Source organism: Bombina bombina, chromosome 10 (genome assembly GCF_027579735.1).
Source record: "Bombina bombina isolate aBomBom1 chromosome 10, aBomBom1.pri, whole genome shotgun sequence".
Taxonomy (NCBI): domain Eukaryota; kingdom Metazoa; phylum Chordata; class Amphibia; order Anura; family Bombinatoridae; genus Bombina; species Bombina bombina.
In genome coordinates, this window is record NC_069508.1 from 191,907,229 (window position 1) to 191,927,488 (window position 20,260).

Below are 20,260 nucleotides of genomic sequence, written 5' to 3' on the forward strand. Positions count from 1 at the left end.
CTTTAAAGGGCAATGCCCATCCAAATGCCGTTTTCAGGGAAATGGGGAGCTTATGTTTTTTAGATAGGATTTTATTTGGGGGTTTGTTGTGTGGGTGGTGGGTTTTACTGTTGGGGGGTTGTTTGTATTTTTTTTTACAGGTAAAAGAGCTGATTTCTTTGGGGCAATGCCTCACAAAAGGCCCTTTTAAGGGCCATTGGTAGTTTATTGTAGGCTAGGGTTTTTTTATTTTGGGGGGGGGTTATTTTCATAGGGCTATTAGATTAGGTATAATTAGTTTAAATATTTAATAATTTCTTTTTATTTTGTGTAATTTAGTGCTTGTTTTTTTGTAATTTAGTTAAAGGTACACTGAACCCACATTTTTCTTTTGGGATTCAGATAAAGCATTGAATTTTAAGCAAATTTCTAATTGACTCCTATTTTTAAATTGACTTCATTCTCTTGGTATCTTTATTTGAAATGCAAGAATTTAAGTTTAGATGCCGGCCCATTTTTGGTGAACAAACTGGTTTGTTCTTTTTGCTGATTGGTGGATAAATTCACCCACCTAATAAACAAGTGCTTTCCATGGTCTGAAACAAAAAAATAGCTTAGATGCCTTCTTTTTCAAATAAAGAAAGCAAAAGAACGAAGAAAAATTGATAAGAAAGAAAGTTGCTTAAAATTGCATGCTGTATCTGAATCACGAAAGAAAAAAAATTTGGGTTCAGTGTCCCTTTAATTGTATTTAATTAATGTAATTTATTTAATTTTAGTGTAAGGTTAGGTGTTAGTGTAACTCAGGTTAGGTTTTATTTTACAAGTAAATTTGTATTTATTTTAACTAGATAGTTAGTAAATAGTTAATAACTATTTAGTAACTAGTCTACCTAGTTAAAATAAATACAAACTTACCTGTAAAATAGAAATAAAACCAAAGATAGATACAATGTAACTATTAGTTATATTGTAGCAAGCTTAGGGTTTATTTTATAGGTAATTATTTAGTTTTTATTAGGAATTATTTAGTTAATGATAGGAATTTTTAATTAGATTTATTTTAATTATATTAAAGTTAGGGGTGTTAGACATTGAGGGCGGCAGATTAGGGGTTAATAAGTATAATGTAGGTGTCGGCGGTGTCGGGGCGGTAGATTAGGGGTTAATAAGTGTAATGAAGGTGTTGGCGATGTCGGGGGCAGCAGATTAGAGGTGTTTAGACTCAGGGTTTATGTTAAGGTGTTAGGTGTAAACATAAATTTTCTTTCCCCATAGGAATCAATGGTGCAGCGTTACGGAGCTTTATGCTCCATTATTGCAGGTGTTAGGCTTTTTTTTTTAGCCGGTTCTCCCCATTGATGTCTATGGGGAAATCGTGCACGGACACGTAAAACCAGCTCAAAGCAGCGCTTGTATTTGTGTGCGGTATGGAGCTCAATTTTGCTCAACGCTCACATATTGCCTGCTAACGCCAGGTTTATGAAAACCTGTAATAGCAGCGCTATAGGGAGGTGAGCGGTGGAAATAACTTGCAAGTTAGTACCGAGCCGCTCTTACCGCAAAACTCGTAATCTAGCCGAAAGTGATTTACTTCAATGACAGTCAAATTTGTTGAGCCATTGAAAAGTTGTAACCTTTTGAAAACACCATTTAGCACAGGATGCCTAATTAAACTCTGGCAACTCTGCTGTACAGGTAATTTAGGACGTTTTATGAAATCTTCTATGTGTACTAAAGTTTGGTTTTATACAGACTCAGGGGCCGATTTATCAAGCTAAACACTGTTGCTCCATAACTTGTCCGCCTACTCTGAGGCGGCGGACAGAAAATAATCTGATCGAATACGATCGGGTTGATTGACACCCCCTGCTAGCTGCAGGCCGCGAATTAGCCGCAAATCTGCAGGGGCGGCATTGCACCAGCAGTTCACAAGAACTACTGGTGCAATGATAAATGGCGACATTTATTGATGTGCGGCGGATATGATACGCTATTTCGTATCATGTCTGCTCGCACTATAATAAATATATCCCATAGAATATATGGTGTAGTTTAGCATATTTTAACACACTAATATCTCTAAGGAATGTAAGAAAATAGATAACAGTATCACTGAAATCAGACAAAATATTAATGGTTAAAATGTAAGTGAATATTAGGCAACCATTACCTAATATTAAATGCTGTCAAAGTTTGTTGTACAAATTATTAAATCAATTTGTGTTAAATAATGTATCAATCTGGATAGTGCATCCACCGGCTACTCTATAATGCAGCCTGGCTGGCAAGCTTTTCTGTGGGGAACACTGCTGTATATCATATTTCTATCTATCTATCGATCTACCTTATTGCTATTGCTTACTTACTGAGTTAAAAAAAATGCACCAAGGCCATACCTTTAAACATGCAATATAATTTTTATAAATTTTTAAGAAAAAAATGTTATTTTTAGTTTAATTTAATATATATATATACAGTGTCTGCTCTGTGCACCTGCAACACAACCTGGATTACAATATGTCCTATTTAGGACTTTTTTGTTTTTATTTGTCCCAATAAACTTTTGCATTTTTATATATTGGGCTCTGAGCGCTTCTGTGGTTCATATCTGGATTTTATATATACATATATATGGATATATTCATATAGATATATAGGTATAGATACATTTTACAAATGTTTTATATATATATATATATATATATATATACCGAATATATATATATATATACCGTATATATATATATATATATATATATATATATATATATATATATGTATATAGTATATACAGTATCCCACAAAAGTGAGTACACCCCTCACATTTTTGTAAATATTTTATTATATCTTTTCATGTGACAACACTGAAGAAATTTCACTTTGCTACAATGCAAAGTAGTGAGTGTACAGCCTGTATAACAGTGTAAATTTGCTGTCAAAATAACTCAACACACAGCCATTAATGTCTAAACTGTTGGCAACAAAAGTGAGTACACCCCTAAGTGGAAATGTCCAAATTGGGCTTAATTAGCAATTTTCCCTCCCCGGTGTCATGTGACTCGTTAGGGTTACAAGGTCTCAGGTGTGATTGGGGATCAGGTGTGTTAAATTTGGTGTTATCGCTCTCACACTCTCTCATACTGATCACTGGAAGTTCAACATGGCACCTTATGGCAAAGAACTCTCTGAGGATCTGAAAAAAAAAGATTTGTTGCTCTACATAAAGATGGCCTAGACTATTAGAAGATTGCCAAGACTCTGAAACTGAGATGCAGCAGGGTGGGCAAGACCATACAGCGGTTTCACAGGACAGGTTCCACTCAGAATAGGCTTCGCCATGGTCGACCAAAGAAGTTGAGTGCACATGCTCAAAAGTTGAAGGGGTGGGGGGTCAGTCTGTCAGTGCTCAGACCATACGCTGCACACTTCATCAAATTGGTCTGCATGGCTTTCGTCCCAGAAGGAAGCCTTTTCTAAAGATGATGCACAAGAAAGCCAGCAAACAGTTTGCTGAATACATGCAGACTAAGGACATGGATTACTGGAACCATGTCCTGTAGTCCGATGAGACCAAGATAATCTTATTTGGTTCAGATGGTGTCAAGCGTGTGGGGCAGCAACCAGGTGAGGAGAATAAAGACAAGTGTGTCTTGCCTCCAGTCAAGCATGGTGGTGGGAGTGTCATGGTCTGGCCCTGCATAAGTGCTGCCAGCACTGGGGAGCTACAGTTCCTTGAGGGAACCATGAATGCCAACATGTACTGTAACATACTGAAGGAGAGCATGATCCCCTTCCTTCGGAGACTGGGCCGCAGGGCAGTATTCCAACATGATAACGACCCCAAACACACCTCCAAGACGACCACTGCCTTGCTAAAGAAGCTGAGGGTAAAGTTGATGGACTGGCCAAGCATGTCTCCAGACCTAAACCCTATTGAGCATCCTCAAAACGGAAGGTGGGGGATCATGCTCTGCTTCAGTATATAGGTCTCTAACATCCACCAGCTATGTGATGTCATCATGGAGGAGTGGAAGAGGACTCAAGTGGCAACCTGTGAAGCTCTGGTGAACTCCATGCCCAAGAGGGTTAAGGCAGTGCTGGAAAATGAAGGTGGCCACACAAAATATTGACACTTTGGGCCCAATTTGGACATTTCCACTTAGGGTGTAATCACTTTTGTTGCCAACAGTTTAGACATTAATAGCTGTGTGTTGAGTTATTTTGAGGGGACAGCAAATTTTCACAGTTATATAGGCTGTACACTCACTACTTTACATTGTAGAAAAGTGTCATTTCTTCAGTGTTGTCACGTGTAAATATATAATAAAATATTTACAAAAATGTGATGGGTGTACTCATTTTGTGGGATACTGTATATATATATATATATATATATATATATATATATATATATATATATATATACAGTGCCCTAGACTAATATTGGCACCCTTGGTAAACATGAGCAAAGAAGGTTGTGAAAAATTGTCTTTATTGTTTAACCTTTTGATCTTTTGTTAAGAAAGTACAAATAAATACTCTGCTCTCATGGGTATCAAACAATTACAAACACAATAATGGTGTTTTTTTTTAAAAAAAAATCTTTGTTAAATATATGTGTGCCACAATTATTGGCACCATTTTAGTCAATACTTTGTGCTACCTCCCTTTGCCAAGAAAACAGCTTTGAGTATTCTCCTATAATGCCTGATGAGGTTGGAGAATATATGGCAAGGGATCTTAGACCATTCCTCCATACAGAATCTCTGCTGAGCCTTCAGATTTGGTGGATTCTTCTCTTTAGTTCACCCTACATGTTTTCTATGTGGTTTAAGTAAGGGGACTGTGATAGCCATTGCCAGACCTTGATTTTATGGTCAGTAAACCATTTATTTATCTGTTGATTTTGATGTATGTTTTGGATCAATGTCCTGCTGGAAGATCCAACCACGGCCCATTTTAAAGGGATACTTAACCCAAATTTTTTCTTTTGTGATTCAGATAGATCATGAAATTTTAAGCAACTTTCTAATTTACTCCTATTATCAAATGTTCTTTATTCTCTTGGTATCTTTATTTGAAATGCAATAGTGTAAGTTTAGATGCCGGCCCATTTTTGGTGAACAACCTAGGTTGTCCTTGCTGATTGGTGGATAAATTGACCCACCAATCAAAAACTGCTGTCCACAGTACTGAACCAAGAAAAAAAGCTTAGATGCCTTCTTTTTCATATAAAGATAGCAAGAGAATGAAGAAAACTTGATAATAGGAGTAAATTAGAAAGTTGCTTAAAATTGCATGCTCTATCTGAATCACAAAAGAAAATGTTTGGGTTCAGTGTCCCTTTAAGCTTTCTGCAGGAGGCAGTCAGATGTTCATTTAATATAGTTGATATTTGATAGAGTCCATGATGCCATGTACCCTAACAAAATATCCAGGTCCTCTGGCAAAAAAACAGCCCCAAAACATTAAAGAACCAACACCATATTTAACCGTGGGCATGAGGAACTTTTCCATATGGCTACCTCTCTGTGTGCGCCAAACCCACCTCTGATGTTTATTGCCAAAAAGCTCTATTTTGGTTTCATCTGACCATAGAACTCGATCCCATTTGAAGTTCCAATAGTGTCTGGCAAACTGAAGATCTTTGAGTTTGTTTTTGGATGAGAGTAAAGGCTTCTTTCTTGAAACACTTCTAAACAACTTGTGGCCATGTAGGTGACGTGATGTTGGATTGTAGTTTTGGAGACTTTCTGACCCCAAGATACAACTAACTTCTGCAATTCTCCAGCTGTGTTAAAACAAGATAGACACACATCCTCTTCTAGGTTGATTCATAACATTTGCAGTTAACTGGAACTTCTTAAATATTGCCCAGATGGTGGAAATGAACATTTTCAATGCTTTTGCTATTTTCTTATACCCACTTCCCATTTTGTGAAGCTCAACAACCTTTTGGCCACATATCACAGCTATATTCCTTGTTATGAAAGACTAAGGGAATTTGGCCTATGTGTTACCTCACATTAATACCCTTGGTTGAACAATTTCCTACTCTGAGTCACCCAGGTGTAAAAAAAAAAAAAATTATCAATGGGAACATACTTCAAGTATATTTTTCTCATAGGAATTCATAGGGGTGGCAATTATTATGCCACATATATATTTAACTTATATATATATATATATATATATATATATATATATATATATATATATATATATATATATATATATAAATCCTGTGTTGTGTTTACAATTGTTTGAGATCCATGAGAGCAGAGTATTTTTGTTAATTTTTTTAACAAAAGATCAAAAGGTTAAACAACAAAGGCAATTTTTCACAGCCTTCTTTGCTCATATTTACCAATGTCTATATCTATACTATAATCGCGTTTGTAACGCGTCCGTCTGTGTCACCAGTTGGGCATGCATCCTCAAAGGAATGTTGGCTGTGCGAGGCAGCCAAAAGAATGTTGGCTGCATGCGCAGCCAAAAGAATCCACCTGAATGCAGCGTAGGCAAACCCGAAGTCTTAAAAAAACAACAACACGCAAACTCCCACAAGAAATAAATAAAAAACATGTAACCACCCGCACGAAGTATAACAAAAAAAACCTAACCGCCCGCACGAAGTATTAACAAACACCGAAACTGCAACCCCCCACATCACAAAATAATAAAGTAATTAACCCCTAATCCACAAATAACATAAATTAAATATTAACCCCTTAACCACCAACCCCCCACATCGCAATAAACCTAATTAACCTATTAACCCCTAAACTGACAAACCCCCACATCGCAATAAACCTAATTAACCTATTAACCCCTAAACCGACAAACCCCCACATCAAAATAAACCTAATCAACCTATTAACCCCTAAACCGACAAACCCCCATATCGCAATAAATAGCTAATTTAATTACTAAGCCCCCTAACCTAACACCCCCCTAAATTAACCCCAATACTAAGTTACACTTAAATAAAACCTAACATTAAATTACATAAAAAATACTCTAAAATTACAGAAAAAATAAACAAAATTATCAAAAATTTAAAAAATGAAACCTAATCCCTATGAAAATAAAAAGCCCCCGCCAAAAAAACACCCCCTAAACTAAACTACCAATAGCCCTTAAAAGGGCCTTTTGTAGAGCATTGCCCTAAGTTAAACAGCTCTTTTACATTTAAAAATTACTAAATCCCCCCTAACAGTAAAAAACCCCCATCCACCAAACCCCCCAAAATAAAAAAAACTAACACTAAAAAAAACTAAACTACCCATTGCCTCTAAAGTGGCATTTGTATGGGCATTGCCCTTAAAAGGGCATTTAGCTATTTTACTGCCCTTAAAAGGGCAATCAGCTCTTTTCCAGCCCATTAAATCCCTAATCTTAAAAAAAATCCACCCCAAAAAATAAAAAATAAATCCTAACACTTAGTCCCAAATAGGTACTCACCGATTCTGAAGTCTGGCGGAGAAGGTCTTCTTCCAGGCGGCTCCATCATCTTCTATCTTCATCTGGAGTGAAGGCGGCACGGAGTGGAGGTGCGGAGCTGGCTTCCCTGATGCATGGATCCTCAGTGGCGGTCCTCGGGAGGCTCCTCTTTATGAGATCGTCCATCGCACACTGAAGATTGAATGCAAGATACCCCATATTTATTGGGGTACCTTGCATTCATATTGGCTGGAATTTTGAAATCAGCCAATAGGATGAGAGCTACTGAAATCTTATTGACAGATTTGAACAGCCAATAGGATTTTAGTAGCTCTAATTGGCTGAAATTTTGAAATTAGCCAAAAGGAGTGCAAGGTACACCAAACTGATTGCGGTAACTTGCATTCAATCTTCAGTGTACGACGGACATTGGATGCCTCCATGCCGCTGAGGAACGGTGCAGAGGAACGCCGCCGAGGATCCACGCATCGGGGAAGACAGTTCCGCACTTCCGCTCCATGCCGCCTTCATTCCAGATGAAGATAGAAGATGATGGAGCCACCTGGAAGAAGACCTTCTCTGCCAGACTTCAGGAACGGTGAGTACCTATTTGGGGCTTAGTCTTTGGATTTTTTTATTTTTTGGGGTGGCTTTTATTTTTTTAGATTAGGGTTTTTTTCAACTGGAAAAGAGCTGATTGCCCCTTTTAAGGGCAGTAAAAGAGCTGAATGCCCTTTTAAGGGCAATGCCCATACAAATGCCCCTTTAGAGGCAATGGGTAGTTTAGTTTTTTTTTTTAAGCGTTAATTTTATTTTATTTTGGGGGTTTGGTGGGTGGGGGGTTTTTACTGTAAGGGGGGATTTAGTAATTTTTAAATGTAAAAGAGCTGTTTTACTGTTAGGGGGTAATTGGTAATTTGTTTAGGTAAAAGAGCTGTTTAACTTTTAAGGGCTATTGGTAGTTTAGTATTAGATTAGGGGGTGTTTTTTGGGGGGGGAGATTTTTTATAGGGGTATTAGTTTAGGTTTCAATTTTTTATTTTGGATAGCTTTGTTTATTTTTTTCGATAATTTAACATTTTTTATTTTGTGTAATTTTAGCTTTGGGGTTTGTAGTTTTTTTTAAAAAAATAGACTAAAATAGACTGCCTCTGGGCAGGCTTATCGCCTAGTATATTTATAAATAAAAATAACATTTTCTTTTAAGTGAAGAACATTGGAATTTAAAGTATTCCTTATGCCCCTTCAGCTTTAGCGCAGTTAATCTAGCACAGTGTCGGACAATAAATAGAAAAGGCTTACTTAGTGTGCTCCATAGAAGTCTATAGTGAGAGAGATTTAGCACGGTTGCTAGAGCCAAAGTCAGAGCGTCAAAGTCTTTTGCTTAAGCACTAACGTTTTACTTTCCACTGATAATAAATGCATTAATCTTGGTTAATTTTGAGCTCAGTTAGCGCTGGAATGAGAACAATTTTTTTTACGTTCCACTTGTAATCTCACCCACAGTGTTTGAAAGCAGGTGTTCTATACACAGTAAGAACAATCTTTTTCCAAATGTTGCTTATTCAGGTTTATATTACTGTTCTCTACATTAAATTGCCTTGATAATGTATTGTATTGTATTGCATATACGTAATAACTTTCTAATGAGTAAATACTGGTTAGCATACTGTTAAAATCAAACACTCTAATTACCTTCTGCAGAATCATTGTTTGAGGTAGTAATTGAGGCTGTAGATATGTCGCTTATGGTTGACCACCATTTTGTACTGGGCATTGATGTTTGTGAATGTGTTAGAGCACACCCTGTGTGAGAGAAGTGAAGAAATGTACAAGTTTAGTACTGTTTTATTACAACTCTGATTAATGATGTCACTCTTGGTTTACAAAAGAGAGGGGAGAGAGAGAGAGAGAGAGAGAGAGAGAGAGGAGAGAGAGAGAGAGAGAGAGAGAGAGAGAGGGGGGGGAGAGAGAGAGAGGGGAGAGAGAGAGAGTTAACACTGTAGATTTGCATAATCAACAAATGCATGATAAGAAGACAATGCAATAGCACTTAGTCTGAACTTCAAATGAGTAGTAGATTTTTGTTAGATAAATTGCAAAGTTAGGTCTATTTCCACTCCCCCTGTATCATGTCACAGCCATCAGCCAATCACAAATGCATATACGTATATGCTGTGAATTCTTGCACATGCTCAGTAGGAGTTGGTGACTCAAAAAGTGTAAATATAAAAAGACTGCACATTTTGTTAATATAAGTAAACTGGAAAGTTGTTTAAAATTGCTGCTCTATCTGAATCATGACAGTTTAATTTTAACTTGAGTGTCCCTTTAATACTAAATGAACATTTTAATACAATTAAATAAAGCTATAATGCATTAGACCATTTTACTATTGCCTAAACATGCTGCAGAGACAGTCCTGAATAGAACAAGGATGGTGATTGGTTGCTATGTGTGTATGCTTTGACTCATTGGCTCATTATCTTTGTCCTGCTGACCAGTATATTGCGGCTTGACTCTACAATCGGCTGTGGAAACGGCTGATAAAGTTTGGAGTTTATCTTTTAAACAGTGGAACCTAGCTAGATTCGCCTGATTGGATGAAAATAAACATGTGACTTGAAGCGTCAATAAAGTTAAAGAAACATGAAACCCAAAACATTTCTTTCATAATTCAGACAGAATAAACTTTTAAACAACTTTCCAATATACTTCTATTATCTAATTTGATGCATTCTCTTGGTAGCCTGTGTTCAAGAAGCAGTAATACAATACTAGGAGCTAGCCAAATGCATTGGGTCAGCCAATAGCATGAAGCATATATGTGCAGCCACCAATCAGCAGCTCCAGAGCCTACCTAGGAATCCTTTTAAACAAAGGATAACAAGAGAACAAACCAGATTAGATAATAGACGTACATTGGAAACTTGTTTAAAATCACATGCGTTTCATGTCCCTTTAATCTGCAATGCTCACTGTAGATGGTTGCACAGCTAAATTGCTCTAAATGAAGGAAACATTAAAATAAGGTACTTGGTTTACATATTGTGACAACACGATTAACCTTGGGATTGTACCACTATTTATTTCCGCTTACAATTGCATTTGCAACATAACATTGTATATATTTTTTTGTTTTATTGTGGAAATACTTTATTTCACAATTATCCTTTTATATAGACACCAGTTTCTAATTTTTAAATAATTTTATGTTAGGAAAACATCTGGAATTGTATGTATATGTTTATGATGCAAATTGCCTTTTTTGGCGCTACCTCCATATGTTATATTGGTCCTGATGAGGACGAGCCATGAATTACAGTCTCCAGAGTGTCCTTAACATATTTTTTACACGTACAGTCCTCTGCTCAGAACACAGAAAAGGGGGAAAGTAGATTTAAATGAAGGCAGTAATTGGTTGTAAATAATGAGGTCCACCATCAGTTTTACCCTGTACTTTGGCTTTATGACTACCTTTTAATGCTTAAGTATAGAAACTTTCAGTATATGTATGGATAGCATAGGCAAATTCAGCTATTTCAAATGCTCAGATAAAGATAAATGATTTGTTGTAAACAATTTAGGTCCAGATTAAGAGTGGCGTGCTACTCTTTGTTTATGCAAACTCGCAGTAATTTTTGCTCCACATATTTGCTATGGGCAGCATGAGCAGCAATCTCAAGTTGAAAGTAAATGCGATCACTTGAATGCAATTGCATTTAACGCTCAAACTTTTTACTACATCTGAAAGTTTGGCCGGAGGAAAAAGTTGTACTAAACTACACTATTAACTCATAAACTGCCACACTCCCACATAACAAACCAGTCCTCTACACTATTAACCCCTAAACCACCACACCACCACATCGCAAACTACCCATCTACACCATTAACCCCTAAACTGCCACACCCACACATCACAAACTACCCTGCTACACTATTAAACTCTAAACCTCCACACCTCCTCATCATAAATTACCCCTTTATACTATTAACCCCTGAACCGCCACAAGCCCCATCGCAAACTACCCACTATCCTCTAATCCCTCTAAACAGCTAACCCCTTAAAACCCCCTAATACCCTAACCTAACCTAAGTTACTAAAAAAACATAAATTATGCTTACCTGATAATTTCATTTCCATCTGTGGGAGAAAAGTCCACGGCTTCATTCATTACTTGTGGGAATTAAGAACCTGGCCACCAGGAGGAGGCAAAGACACCCCAGCCAAAGGTTTAAATACCTCCCCCCATCCCCTCATCCCCCAGTCATTCTGCCAAGGGAACAAGGAACAGTAGGAGAAATATCAGGGTATAAATGGTGCCAGAAGAATAATATTAAATTTAGGTCCGCCCCCCGGAGGTACGGGAGGGAGCAGTGGACTCTCCTCCCACAGATGGAAATGATATTATCAGGTAAGCATAATTTATGTTTTCCATCTTCATGGGAGGAGAGTCCACTGCTTTATTCATTACTTGTGGGAACAAATACCCACGCTCTATAGTACACTGAATGAAGAAAACGGGAGGGTAAAAGGAGGAGGACCCTATACTGAGGGCACCACAGCCTGCATAACCTTTCCCAAAAACTGCTTCTGCCGAAGCAAAAACGTCAAATTTGTAAAATGTTGCAAAAGAATGTAAAGAGGACCAAGTAGCCGCCTTACAAATCTGCTCCATAGAAGCCTCATTCTTAAAGGCCCAAGAAGAGGCTACAGCTCTAGTTGAATGAGCCATAATCCTCAGAGGAGGCTTATGTCCCGCTGTCTCATGCAAAACAGAGGACACTCCTCAGCCAAAAAGATAAGGAAGTTGAAGAGGCCCTCTGACCCCCATGCTTCCTGGAAAGAGAACAAACAGAGAAAGAAGTTTGTTAAAATTCCTACGTGGCCTGAAGATAGGATTTCAAGGCACAAACCACATCCAGAATTACGTTGAAAGGAACCACAATCTCTTGATTGATGTTGCGAATTAACACAACCTTAGGAAGAAACCTAACTTGGTTCCAAGAACAACCTTATCAGCATGGAAAGCTAGATAAGGAGGGACACATTGCAAGGCAGTAATCACAGATACTCAACACGCAGAAGCAATAGCCCGTAGAAAAGGAACCTTCAAAGACAATAGTTTAATGTCTACTTCATGCATAGGCTTCAACAGAGCCCGTGCAAAACCTAAAGAACAAGATTTAAACTCCAAGGAGGAGCTATAGATTTAAACACAGGTCTGATCCTAACAGAGCTTTAACAAGTGACTGCACATCAGGAAGCTCAGTGAACCTCTTGTGCAGTAACACAGACAGGGCCGAAATATGCCCCCTCAGGGGATTTGCAAAAAAAACCCTTCTCCTGTTCATCCTGGAGAACAGAATAAGTAGGTCCTCCACACCTTATGATAGATGCGACGAGCAACCAGCTACAAGCTTGAATGAGAGTAAAAGTAACACTCTCAGAAACCCCTCTCTTGGCTAGGACTAAGCGTTCAATCTCCACACAGTCAGCCTCAGAGATCTAGACATAGATGAACAAAGAGACCTTGGTCAGCAGATCCCTGCAACATGGTAACTTCTACGGAGGAGATAACGACATCCCCACTAGTGCGCGAACCATATCCTTCACGGCCAAGATGGAACAATCAGTATCACTGATGCCTGTTTGATTCGAGCCTCTACACTAGGAAGTAGTGGTAAAAGATAAATTAGACTGATCCTCCAAGGCCCCGCTAATGCATCTGTTAGCTCTGCCTGAAGATCCCTGTAGCTCGACCCATTTCTGGGTAACTTGGTAATGAGACGTCATAAGATCTTCCTCCTGCAAATTTCCACAAACACTCAGGATGGAGAGACCAATACCCCGGATTAAAGTATCGTCTGCTGAGGAAATCCACTTCCCAGTTGTCCACACCTGGAAAGTGGATCGCTGACAGTGAACAAATGTGGGTCTCCGCCCACTCCAGAATCCGAGATACTTCCCTCATAGCTAGGTAGCTACTTGTTCCCCCCTAATGGTTGATGTAAGCTACCGAGGATATATTATCTGATTGGAAACTGGGACGAACCCAGCAGAGGCCAAACATTCAGAGCATTGTATATTGCCCGAAAATCCCAAATGCGATCGGAAAGGAGTTTTTCCTCCTGAGTCTACAGGCCCTGTGCCTTCCTGGTAACCCAAACAGCTCCCCATCCTGACAGACTTGCAACTGTAGTCACAATCACCCAGGATGGTCTTGAGACGGACATCCCTTGTACAAGGGATCCGAACAAAACACCAAGAGAGTGATTCTCTTGATCATTTTTTCCAGAGAAATCTGTTGAGACAGATCTGAATGATCGATGTTCCACTGCTTCAGCATGCGCAGTTGCAACAGTCGGAGGTGAAATCTGGCAAAGGAAATGCTGTCCATGCTGGACACCATGAGCCCAATCACCTCCATACACCGACCCACAGGTGGCCTTAAGGAGGTCTGGAGTGCAAGACATGTTGTCTGTTAGAAATGTTCTCATGTCCATGGAGACTATTATAGTACCCGAGAATTCTACCCAGGTACTTTATATAAGAGAACTCTCTCTAGATTTATCTTCCATCCATGGGATAAAAGAAGACAGAGGAAAGATTCCGAAAGGTCCTCTCTCCGAAAAACTTCTTGGAGAATGCTGCGTTAGCCGAGAATCAAACCCGGGTCAACTACTTGGAAGGCAGCTATGATCACCACTATACCAGCTAGACCAAACAGAAGATCAATAAACTGGAAGTGCTGGTCCAGGAACACAAACCTTAGGAACTGGAAGTGGTCCTTGATGATTGGTACGTGAAGGAAGCATCCTTCAGATCTATCGGGGTCATGAACTGCCCTTCTCGAACAAGGGGAAGAATGGACCAATTGTCTCCCTCTTGAACGAGGGGACATTTAAAAACTTGTTTAAGTTCCCTCCTTCTTTGGAACCACGAAAAGGTTTGAATAGTATCCCAAACCTCTCACAATGATAGGCACCGGGACAATAACTCCTAAGAGGACAGATCCCGTACGCACCCCAGCATGGCTTCCCTCCTTTCTGGTACACACCTTACTGGATAACAGCTCCTCAGAGGTGGACGGCTCAGTGGTATCAAACATGTTTGACATTATCACATTATCAAGGCATATGGAACATAATTGAGGGGGCATAGTAAGGCCTCCTCACAATGTAAACAGGAATTACTCAGGAGATATTAACCCTTGATTTTATACAGATAAAAGGAGTCACACTGTGACCCTGTCTTCTAGCGTTATCATATATATATAAAAAATGAAATGATCTTACCATAATCGACGCCGTGGAACAGGAACAACGCCTTTCAAGCGTGATAGGTTAGTAGCATCGCTCCTGACATGGACTTGAGAGCAGAAAGCAGGCAGTGAAACTCATCAACGCTGATTGCTTAAGGAGCTGTTAATATGAGTTGGGATGGTTTCGCAGAAGAACTCCCCCTGCATCTCCGGACTCTAACTTTCACCCATGCTCTCACTGAGAGGCTGACAGGACTACTTAAAACTCCAGTCCTATTGCGAAGAGTACTACCCTTCATAAGAGACTACTCCGAATCTACCGACACTTCTCTGACAACCTCCTGTGACGAAAGGCAAAGAATGACTGGGGGATGAGGGGAGTGGGGGAGGTATTTAAGCCTTTGGCTGCGGTGTCTTTGCCTCCTCCTGGTGGCCAGGTACTTAATTCCCACGAGTAATGAATGAAGCAGTGGACTCTCATCCCATTAAGATGGAAATTAACATTACATTAAAACATTTTAAAAACTAACATTACATTTTTTTAAATTCAAATGTACTCTTCATTTTTTAATTTTCAAATTCAAATCAGCCAATAGAATGAAAATGTTCATTCTATTGGCTGATTTGAATTTGAAAATGAAAAAATGCAGGTGACTGCATGAAGAGGACATTGGGGACAGAAGATCTGAAGATAAGAAGACGGATGACGATAGAACACCACCGCAGTTGGCGATCACGTAGGAACTAGGAACCTGATTCAAGTTTGGTGGTGAGTACCATCTTTGGGGTTTAGGCTTTTCTTTTTTTTTTTAAATAGGGTTATTATTTTTTTATGTTTTTGGGCAGCAAAAGAGCTTTAGGGCAACGCCCAACCAAATGCCCTTTTCAGGGAAATTTTTAGAGTAGGTTTTTTAGATAGTTACTTGTATTGTAGAATGGGCTTGTATTTTTTGTGAAAGAGAGCTAAATCAATTTGGGACAATGCCCTACAAAAAGCCCCTTTAAAGGCTAATACTTTAGTTTATTTTAGTGTTACTATAGTTTTTGGGCAGGTTTTTTCAAGTGGGGCTTTGGTTTTAGAATAGACATAACTGTTTTTTAATTATTTTATATTTATGTAATGTTATTTTTTTATGTAATGCTAGTTTTTCTTATTTTTATTTAATGTTAGTTTTTTTTTTGGTAACTTAGGGGGTGTTAAGTTGAGGGGTGCGAGGGGGGTTAGTTCGTTAGGGGGATTAGAGTTTAGTGGGTGGTTTGCAATAGGGGTTCAGTAGGGTTGTCACCCGTCCCTTAAAATACAGAACACTTATAAGTTACACATGCTGCAGGGTGTGCAGGGAGGAATAGGAATAGTGCTGTCCAGAAACACAATACATGTTCCTCCCTGCACACCCTGCAGCATGTGTAGCTCATAAGTGTCCAGGAAAATATGGCTGAGGTGGCAACCCTAGTTGTGGCGGTTTAGAGTTTTATAGTGTGGAGGGGTAGTTTGCGATGTGGGGGTGTGGAGGTTTAGGGCAGATTTTGAGTGAAGCGCAAAATTGAGCTTTCCCGAGCGCTTGTTATCTGAAGTGGCCCCCAATGCGAATGCTACCTCAATAGAGCGCACTTTAATAAGCTTTAATAGGAGTCTTGTTTTCATGCTGTGAGACACGGCATGAGAACTAGCGCAGCAAAGGGTGTAAGTTACGCAGAGATGGCCAGCAATTTTAACAACTATTTAAAAACAACTACTCTAAAAATTGCCCTGTATATACACATATTAACACATAAATATATATGTATATACACATAGTAACACATAAATATATATGTATATACACATAGTAACACATAAATATATATGTATATACACATAATAACACATAAATATATATGTATATACACATAGTAACACATAAATATATATGTATATACACATAGTAACACATAAATATATATGTATATACACATAGTAACACATAAATATATATGTATATACACATAATAACACATAAATATATATGTATATACACATAGTAACACATAAATATATATGTATATACACATATTAACACATAAATATATATGTATATACACATAGTAACACATAAATATACTGTATATACACATAGTAACACATAAATATATATGTATATACACATATTAACACATAAATATATATGTATATACAGAGTAACACATAAATATATATGTATATACACATAGTAACACATAAATATATATGTATATACACATAGTAACACATAAATATATATGTATATACACATACTAACACATAAATATATATGTATATACACATAGTAACACATAAATATATATGTATATACACATACTAACACATAAATATATATGTATATACACATACTAACACATAAATATATATGTATATACACAGTAACACATAAATATATATGTATATACACATACTAACACATAAATATATATGTATATACACAGTAACACATAAATATATATGTATATACACATAGTAACACATAAATATATATAGTCATACACATAGTAACACATAAATATATATGTATATACACATAGTAACACATAAATATATATGTATATACACATAGTAACAAATAAATATATATGTATATACACATAATAACACATAAATATATATGTATATACACATACTAACACATAAATATATATGCATACACACATAGTAACACATAAATATATATGTATATACACATAATAACACATAAATATATATGTATATACACATACTAACACATAAATATATATGCATACACACATAGTAACACATAAATATATATGTATATACACATAATAACACATAAATATATATGTATATACACATACTAACACATAAATATATATGCATACACACATAATAACACATATATATATATGTATATACACATAGTAACACATAAATATATATGTATATACACATACTAACACATAAATATATATGTATATACACATAGTAACACATAAATATATATGTATATACACATAGTAACACATAAATATATATGTATATACACATATTAACACATAAATATATATGTATATACACATAATAACACATAAATATATATGTATATACACATAATAACACATAAATATATATGTATATACACATAGTAACACATAAATATATATGTATATACACATAGTAACACATAAATATATATGAATATACACATAGTAACACATAAATATATATGTATATACACATAATAACACATAAATATATATGTATATACACATAGTAACACATAAATATATATGTATATACACATATTAACACATAAATATATATGTATATACACATAGTAACACATAAATATATATGTATATACACATAGTAACACATAAATATATATGTATATAAGCACATACTAACACATAAATATATATGTATATAAGCATAGTAACACATAAATATATATGTATATACACATAGTAACACATAAATATATATGTATATACACATAGTAACACATAAATATATATGTATATACACATAATAAAACATAAATATATATGTATATACACATAGTAACACATAAATATATATGTATATACACATAGTAACACATAAATATATATGTATATACACATAGTAACACATAAATATATATGTATATACACATAATAACACAAATATATATGTATATACACATAGTAACACATAAATATATATGTATATACACATAGTAACACATAAATATATATGTATATACACATAATAACACATAAATATTTATGTATATACACATAGTAACACATAAATATATATGTATATACACATAGTAACACATATATATATATATATATATATATATGTATATACACATAGTAACACATAAATATATATGAATATACACATACTAACACATAAATATATACTGTATGTATATACACATATTAAGAGCAAAGGAGAAATGGTTAACACTTGAATCCGTGTGTGAGTAAATAATGCCAAACCAGGCACCGGGACTTAGGTCGATAAACACACCCCCAAACAGTACATATATGAGCCAATATACGAGGTGTACCTTGAGCACTGAAGAGAGAGATCCTGTGTATAAACGGAACGATATCCGATGGCAGCGTGTCTGCCGACTTCTCTTGCTTCCGCCTCTATGCAAAAAACTAAAAACCAGGCTTCCTCAAGGTCTAAACTCCAAATTTGATCTGATCAACTTTTGGGAGTAAATTTATATGTCAATATATATGACAATTTATAATATATTTTTTGACTGTTCTACTCACTTACTCTGACATATTCTTATATACCCTGACAGTTTCCCCAGGTGCTCAATTGTAGATACATGTGTACACAATTTTCTCTTCTTCTTTATATTCTCTAACTAGATGTTGCTCATGATCATATGCTTTGATTGCTTGTATTGCATGTACTATGTGCCATATACAGTGCAGCTATAGCTGCATAATTTATCTCATAGCGATCCAATTGTGGTTTCTTCATATTCATGTAGCATAGCTATAAATCTTATAAATCTTATATACGCTTATATATAGTATCTAAATTGTGTACACACTCTTACTGTCTCTCTTTTCTTGTATATTAGCTTAATCTGTATATGGGTGTATCCTCATGTACATTTATATATGTGTATATATGTATATACATCTGTCCCTGCTATTTTTCTTCCTTTTTCCTTTTCTTCTTTCTTTCTTTCTTTCTTTCTTCTTCTTCTTGCTTATTTCTTTTTCTCTCTTTTTCTTTTTCTTTATTTTTCTTTCTTCCTCTTATCGCAACCGTGGCAGTGCGAGTTAAAGTTTATAGTGTGGACATTATCAGTTTACATTCTCTATGTTTATATCAGTTATTATATTATTATTATTTTACATTGGCTTTTGCCTCATGTATTGTGGTTATATCCAGTCTCTAATATAAGTATTATAAGTATTCTAAGTCCATACCAGGTCAACATTACTAATCTCGCTGCTAGTCTGTCCCTATAATATATGTGCTGTCTTTTTAGTCTCTTTTCTTTTTCTTTTTCATCTTTATTTCACTAACTTTCTTTATACACTTTTACACCTTGCATTTCTTCGATTTCTTCACATCAAACATCTCTTGCTCTAATATATTATGACATGTATAGGGTTAACTTCTATGTGCATGCTAGATGTGTTAAAATGGGCGTACATTTTTAATCCTTGTAGTGTTTTAGCCAATTGGATCGTTTTTCACCCTTTTTAAAGATCACACAGGTTTAGCACCTTAGGCTATGATTACGGCATTTAGCCGAAACATGTAAGCCACTGGTGCTACGCTCATTTCTCCACTCTTTTTTGGCTGATTTTGTGACCGTGTGAGCTGCGTCTCACTTGAACTTTACTTTTAAAGAATCTAATAAAGAATTGGTTTTATTCTATCAACCTGGGACTCCATCCTTTGTTCCGGTATACACATATTAACACATAAATATATACTGTATGTATATACACTTATTAACACATAAATATATACTGTATGTATATATACACATATTAACACATAAATATATACTGTATGTATACACACTTATTAACACATAAAT

The 20,260-nt window shown here is 36.2% G+C and overlaps 1 protein-coding gene across 1 annotated transcript in view; it reads right to left on the bottom strand.

Annotated features, from left to right (window-relative positions):
- Nucleotides 1-20,260, bottom strand: part of LOC128640793 (pneumococcal serine-rich repeat protein-like) — a 104,082-nt gene that overhangs the window by 27,371 nt on the left and 56,451 nt on the right. The window contains exon 2 of the mRNA XM_053693213.1: nucleotides 9,121-9,231. Coding sequence (XP_053549188.1) covers nucleotides 9,121-9,231 — 111 coding nt within the window. The remainder of the gene's footprint in view (nucleotides 1-9,120; nucleotides 9,232-20,260) is intronic.